This window comes from Acanthamoeba castellanii (genome assembly GCF_000313135.1).
Source record: "Acanthamoeba castellanii str. Neff unplaced genomic scaffold scf7180000084721, whole genome shotgun sequence".
NCBI classification, from domain to species: domain Eukaryota; phylum Discosea; order Longamoebia; family Acanthamoebidae; genus Acanthamoeba; species Acanthamoeba castellanii.
Genome location: NW_004457434.1, coordinates 96,056 through 102,626, shown reverse-complemented (window position 1 = coordinate 102,626; position 6,571 = coordinate 96,056). Strand labels below are relative to the sequence as shown.

Sequence of the window (6,571 nt, the reverse complement as noted above, 5' to 3'; positions counted from 1 at the left end):
CAAACTGGCCTGATGACTGTGGCATTGTCTATGCCCTCACAGTTGGAACAGTCAATTTGCTCTGCAAGGCCCTCCAGGTTGTCTCCCCTTCAACTGCACAAACTGAACCACACCAACTCACTTTTGCACCTCCTACTTTTGCTTGCTTCAGAATGCAGGCATTGCTGCAGGAAAATACTACCAGAAAGAGGACAACAAGGACTACATACATGTACCAACATCTTTTGCCACCATGAATGAATCTGCATCAAGTAATGCCTCTCTTCTCTCTATCAGGACCAGTGGATGGCGGATGAACTCAAGGTCATTGTTGCCACCTCTGCCTTTGGCATGGGTACAAAAGATGTTTGTTGCTTCATTGTTGCTGATCTGATGACAATAATGTGTGGTTGTGGCTGTGGGCCAGGAATTGATAAGCCCGACGTGCGCTACGTCGTCTTCTACAACCTGCCGCAGTCAATGGTGCAGTTCCACCAGGGCGTGGGCCGAGCTGGTAGGGATGGGCAGAGAGCCGACGGTGTGATCTTCTGGTCCTACAAGGACAAGAGGGAGATCCTCAACGTCCAGAAATCGAACAGCGAAAACCAGCCAGACAAGTACGCCCACTCCCATTCTTTGTTCTCTCAGTTTTCGCGTTCAGTTCGTTTCACTTTTGCTATCATCGTTTTTATTGTTTCTGTTTTCTCACTACGCTCTTGTCGTTGTTGTGCAGGGCGACATGCGAGACAGCGCTCAACACCTTGATCAGCTACTGCCAGAACACGAGCGTCTGCCGCATGGGCGCCATGATGGAGTACCTCAACACCTACACTTTCAGCGGTGAACAAAGTACCTTGTCCCCCCCGGTCCTTGCCAGCCCGCTCCCACCAGCCCGCACCCACACACGAAGCAAACCATGGTAATCGCTTTGGTGGTCTGACAAAAACAAATCTCAGCGCTCTATCAGTGCACGGGTCCCACGGACACGGAGGGCATGTGTGACAACTGCCGGGGCTATCATGAGAGCGACGAAGAGGAGCCCGGACCTGCCCAAGACGTCGCCCGGGAGATTGCCCGCGTGATCCTGCGCATCGGTACAATAACCAACCAACTGACCGACCGACCCACCTTTAATGTGGCTGCAGTGCTGTGTCCACGTCATCAACGAGGCAAGTACTCACTCTTGCCTACGGTGATGGGAAACAAACAGCCGAATTCGTCGAGAGCCGGGCGGACAAAGAGGGCGACAAAGGTCCCATCAGCAACGTCACCATGCTGGTAGACATCTTCTGCGGCAGCCGCAAGGGATCTCTCAAGAAAGCCGGCTTCAACGCAACCACTGACCACGGATACGGTATGCTTCACATCGACACGACACGACACGACACGACACGACACGACACGACACGACACGACACGACACGACACGACACGACACGACACGACACGACACGACACGACCAACGACACGACCAACGACACGACCAACGACACGACACGACCAACGACACGCAATGTTATGTTTGCTGCTGGCCATGCGAGACTCAAGCTCACTCATCGTCTGGTTTCTTTGCCACACGTCAGCCCATCGCATGGGGAACGAACCGAAGTCAGAGTTCGTGCGCGACATTGTCGGTCAGATGCTGCAGAAGGGTGCGTGCCCCTTCCCTTCTCCTCCCCTTCTGCGCTCGTGTGTCGCTGATGGGCTTTCGCATCACCCCCCCCCCCTCTAAAGGGATCCTGCGCGAGGACACTTGGCACGGCCGCGCGTTTATCTCGGTTCAGACCTACTCAACACCAGACACGACACGACACGACACGACACGACACGACACGACACGACACGACACGACACGACACGACACGACACGACACGACACGAGACACGACACGACACGACACGACACGACACGACACGACACGACACGACACGACACGACACGACACGACACGACACGACACGACACGACACCAGACACGACACGACACGACACCAGACACGACACGACACGACACCAGACACGACACGACACGACACGATACCAAACACGACACAACACCAGACACGACACGACACGACACGATACCAAACACGACACGATACCAAACACGACACGACACCACACACGACACGACACCACACATGACACATGGCGTGACGCTCACTCTGTCGTCGGATGAACAGGCGGGAGAGCATGTGGCCAGATTGGGGACTACACGCTTCCGGACCACAGTCAAGGCATCTTCCACCCTCCCCATTTCCCGCCTTTCTCTTCCCCTTGCGCGCTCGTTGCTCGTCATGGCATTGCAGGAGAGCTGACGCACACGCACACACGCACACACGCACACACACACGCACGCACACGCGCACACACGCACACACACGCACGCACACGCGCACACACGCACACACACGCACACACACGCACACATGGGCTTCAAAAGGCAACTGAAGACATGGCCAGGGCTACCGGTACGAGCCAGAAGAAGACGAAGAAGAGCACTACCACCACCACCGCCAGCAGCAGCAAGTCGAGCAAAAGCGACAAAGGTAAGGAAAAGGTGACCGATCTCGACGACTTCGACGAGGCCGAGCCGAAGCCAGAGGAGGAACGGCAAGAAAGAGAGAAGCGAAAGAAGAAAAGAAAAGAGGAGAAGGAAAGGAACAAGGAGAAGAAGAACCCAAAGACGAAGACGACGACGGCGAAGAAGAAGGGCGCCCACAGCGCATCGGATCTGGGTCTGGAGGCCGACCACAGTGACGGAGACGAGCCCCGGCTCAAGCGCCGCAGGACGAGCGAGCCGGCGGTGGGGAGTGGAAGGGGCACGACGGCCTCGTCGTCGTCCACTGCAACAACCAGGAGGCCACCAAGGCCGCGCGCCGCCAAGGTGGCCGCTAGCAAGGCGCTCATCAAGAAGGAGCCCGAATACCCCGTGGAGGCCGTCGAGGACGAATGCACCGTACGTCACTCACTGTGGCACGATCGTGCGTGTGCGTGTGCGGTGGTGCGTGTGCGGTGGTGCGTGTGCGTGTGCGTCTGATAGACTTGTACACTTTGCAGAAGAGGGGTGAGGTGTACGTCAAGTGGGAAGGATACGACCACGACCAAAACACGTGGGAGAGAAAGAAGGACTTCGTGGCGACGGCGCCGGTGCCCTACAGGGAGTTCCTACGCCGCATACAACTCGAGGGCAGGACCATCACCCGCGACGGCCCGTGCGAGTGCCGACCCTGCCGCGAGCAGCACAAGCGGAAGCCGACGACGGTGAAGAACGAAAACGAGAAGAACGAAACAAAAAGGAGGAGAAGAGAAACAAGAACAAGAAGAAGAGGAAGCGGTACGATGCCTCCGGCTCAGACGACTCGAGCGCGAGCGACAAGGGTGATTCCGACTTCTACGAACAGGATGACGACTCCGATGCGTTGGCAGAGGACAGGGCGTGGAAGAGCCACAACGCCCGCGCCGTCCGGGCTGAGGCCAGAACTGTGCTGGTGGTCATCGACGACGACGACGACGAAGACAACGACGACAACAGCGACGTCGGCATCAAGGAGAACAGTGGCGGCGAGGGGGCATGAGCTGCTGCCAGGCCAGCCCCCGAAGAGGTGAGGAGAAGGCCAGGACCGGGGACCCTGGTAGAGCCGATCCTTTCTGTTCGACGTCTGACACATAACTTCAAGTTTTTAATGTACACACCTTTGTGTTATTCATTCGCACTTTCTTTGTTCTTCAGCAGCACTTCAAGTGAACCACACTCGACCCTATTTGCACACGACACGACACGACACGACACGACACGACCAACGACACGACACGACGGTGAGGTGGAAGGAGCGTGTGCGAGGGAAGGAGGGTGACCCACCTTGCTCGAGGTAATGGTCGCGGGAGACCCACATGGACTGGAAGGTGGAGAGCGAGGCCAGGATGGAGCCGCCCACCCAGGCCAGGTCGCCTCTGCGCGGCTGCTGCACCCCTTGGACCGCGTGCGGTGGCCCGCCTCCATCGTTGGTGGTCAACGCTCGCTCCAGCCTCTCCGCCATTCCTATCCCGTCGCCCCCGACCTTCAAGTCAGGACCGACCAACGACGACGCGACGCGACGCGACTCGACACAACCAACGACACGACACGACCAACGACAAGACCAACGACACGACACGACACGACACGACACACAACGAACCTGGGAACATGGAGGTGCCGCCGGTGAGGATCACGTTTGCGCTCATCTCGTTGCGCATCTTCATCGGCCCACTGTCGCGCGCCGCCTTGGCCAGGGCGCCCAGCCCGCCCTTCTCCTCCTGTTCTTGCTCCTGGCCTTCTTTTTGCTTCGCTTTTCGTTCTGTCGTGGTCCGCGGCGGCGCCCGCGCGTCGTGGTCGTGGTCGTGGGCCTCGATGGGGTCGAGCAGCAGCAGCGAGGGCCTGAACAGGGGCTCCGCGCACTGGATCTGCTCCTCGTCCACCACCAGCGTGCGCCCATCCGGCAGCGCGTACTTGACTTGCGCCGGCGCAGTCTGTCGCGAGCGAGTGGGGTGAGTGAGCGAAGGACGACGGCAGCAATCAATCAGGACAACATTTGGTCGGTCGATGGGTACCGGGGGCAGGGCGTGCTGGTTGACGCAGGCGACGATCTCGGCGGGCAGCAGGGACAGATAGCTCTCGCCCTCGCGCTCGTGCAGCGACGTCAGCAGACGCGTCTGGCTGAACCGCTGCTCGTACTGGCCCACCTCCCGCGCGTAGTGCATACTCAACCGCCCTGTCGACCCATCACGTCAATTACACACGCCGTCACACACCACACATGACACACAACATGACACGGCAATATGTGTGTGTGTGGTGTGTGTGCCTGTGTGTTCTTTGATGAGGTTGACGTCGGCTTCAGTGAGGTTGAGCTCGGGATGCTTGTGGTTGAGAAGCCGCACCAGGTGCCGCGTGAGCGCCGCGCCGCCCACCGGCGTCACTGTCTCTACCTGCCGACCCGCCTCCGAGTACATAGTCGCTGTTTTTATTCCATGCCGCCGCAATAAATCAGTGTCACACGCACACACCGCACACGTACGTATTGGGATGCCGTCCCACACGAAGTGGACGGAAGACGAGGCGTGGCCGCAGTCCACGACGAGGCCGGTCGTGCGCCTGCTCGCGTAAACGCTCAAGGTCGAGCACCGCGCCTCGTACAGCGCATCCACACCGCACCTATCATGCATTCATCAGTGACGTCAGCACCGCAAAGAACACACACGCACACACACATCAACCGCACACACACGCACCTCTCGAAGAGCAGTTGGCAGGTGCGCTCGGCCGTGTGGCGGGTGATGCGACCCGACCGTGCCACCAGCACCGCACGATCCGTCAGCGACAGCCCGTCCGCCACCGCCTCCCTCGTCACCTCCCAACCTCCACCGCCGCCGCTTCGCTGGGTTTTGATGGCGCCGACGGCCGCGGCCACGACGGCGTCGTCCCAGTCCTGCCACGACCGGCTCCAGGGCTGGTCAAGGCCAGCAGGTGCAGGTGCAGCGTGGTGGCCTGGTGAGGTGGTGGTGGAGCCTAGGGCGGCGAGCAGCTGGCCGGTGGGTTGGGCGAAGGTGGGCTCCTCGAAGCCGGCCAGGCCGCCGCGCACGTTGCCCTCGCCCATAGCCACCACCACCGCCTCCAGTGGCTCCCCCGTGCTCGGCCTCTTCGTCCGCAACATGCCCTCCTGCCTCTCTCCTTTTTTTTTCTTTTTTTAAACTGTTCTTTTCTTATTTTTTTATTTTTATTTATTTTTTAATGATGTGTACATCCAGTGCACACAAGCAGTGGTGGGGGGCGATCAGGGGAGGAAGGCAGTGGCGAGCTGCACCCAGTCGATCTCCTCGCTTTCAGAGGCGAGCTTGACGTTCTTCTTCTGACGCGCGATGAACTTGAGGGCCTTCTTCACCACCAGGTCCCAGTTGGTCTTCTGACCGGGGAACCTCTTCTGCAGGAAGGCCGCCACCACGGCCGTCGCCCACAGCGCCTCCACCTCCTTGTCCACTGTTGTTGTTCACCAACCACCAACCACCAACCATCACCACCATCGTGACATTCGTCATCAGCCCTGGCCCAACGTCGCACAACTGCACACGCACACGCTGACCGCACACACAAGACGCACGCCCGCTACACGCGCGTAACACGGAACACAGAGGCGTACCGGTGAGGAGCTTGGCCGAGGGGATGCCGCTGCGGAGCTTGTCGGCGGTGAGACCCACGAGGCCGGCGGCGTCGCTCCAGTCCCAGCTGCCGCTGGCCTTCTGCTTCATGATGATGTCCCGCATCTGCGCCGGCGGCGGTCCCGCCTTCTCCTCCTTCTTCTCCTCCTTTTCTGCCTCCTTCTTTTCCTTCTTCTGCACCTGGAACTTCGGTTCCTCTTCATCTTCGGAGGAAGCGTCGTCGTCGTAATCCAGCGCTGCGCAGCATTCCTCCTCCGCCTCGGCCTTGGCAAAGACCAAGGAATCGGTCGGCGGCGAATGCGACCTCAGCATCGACGAGGCCGACGATGAGCGAGGCGACCGGGACAGCGATTGGTTGATCTCGAGCGACGCCGCGGCGGCCGACGGTCGCC

At 59.5% G+C, this 6,571-nt stretch overlaps 3 protein-coding genes across 3 annotated transcripts in view; 1 reads left to right on the top strand and 2 right to left on the bottom strand.

Moving 5' to 3' along the window:
* ACA1_382670 (DEAD/DEAH box helicase domain containing protein) overlaps positions 1–3,559 on the top strand; it is a gene marked incomplete at both ends in the record, with an annotated part of 9,391 nt that extends 5,832 nt beyond the window's left edge. Inside the window, 11 exon segments of the mRNA XM_004338752.1 lie at positions 159–211; positions 277–334; positions 407–596; positions 713–828; positions 936–1,073; positions 1,190–1,333; positions 1,564–1,632; positions 1,715–1,758; positions 2,425–2,940; positions 3,042–3,131; positions 3,143–3,559. Coding sequence (XP_004338800.1) covers positions 159–211; positions 277–334; positions 407–596; positions 713–828; positions 936–1,073; positions 1,190–1,333; positions 1,564–1,632; positions 1,715–1,758; positions 2,425–2,940; positions 3,042–3,131; positions 3,143–3,559 — 1,835 coding nt within the window.
* A 151-nt stretch (positions 3,560–3,710) lies between these two features.
* ACA1_382660 (actin subfamily protein) lies at positions 3,711–5,677 on the bottom strand (the record flags this gene model as incomplete). Its single annotated transcript, XM_004338751.1, has 7 exons — positions 3,711–3,742; positions 3,844–4,023; positions 4,163–4,493; positions 4,575–4,688; positions 4,854–4,981; positions 5,042–5,118; positions 5,256–5,677. The coding sequence occupies 7 exons, from the start codon at positions 5,675–5,677 to the stop codon at positions 3,711–3,713; spliced, it is 1,284 nt and encodes a 427-aa protein (XP_004338799.1).
* Positions 5,678–5,797: 120 nt separating this feature from the next.
* The window catches only part of ACA1_382650 (uncharacterized protein), a gene marked incomplete at both ends in the record, with an annotated part of 1,066 nt that continues 292 nt past the window's right edge, over positions 5,798–6,571 (bottom strand). Inside the window, 2 exons of the mRNA XM_004338750.1 lie at positions 5,798–6,000; positions 6,161–6,539. Coding sequence (XP_004338798.1) covers positions 5,798–6,000; positions 6,161–6,539 — 582 coding nt within the window. The remainder of the gene's footprint in view (positions 6,001–6,160; positions 6,540–6,571) is intronic.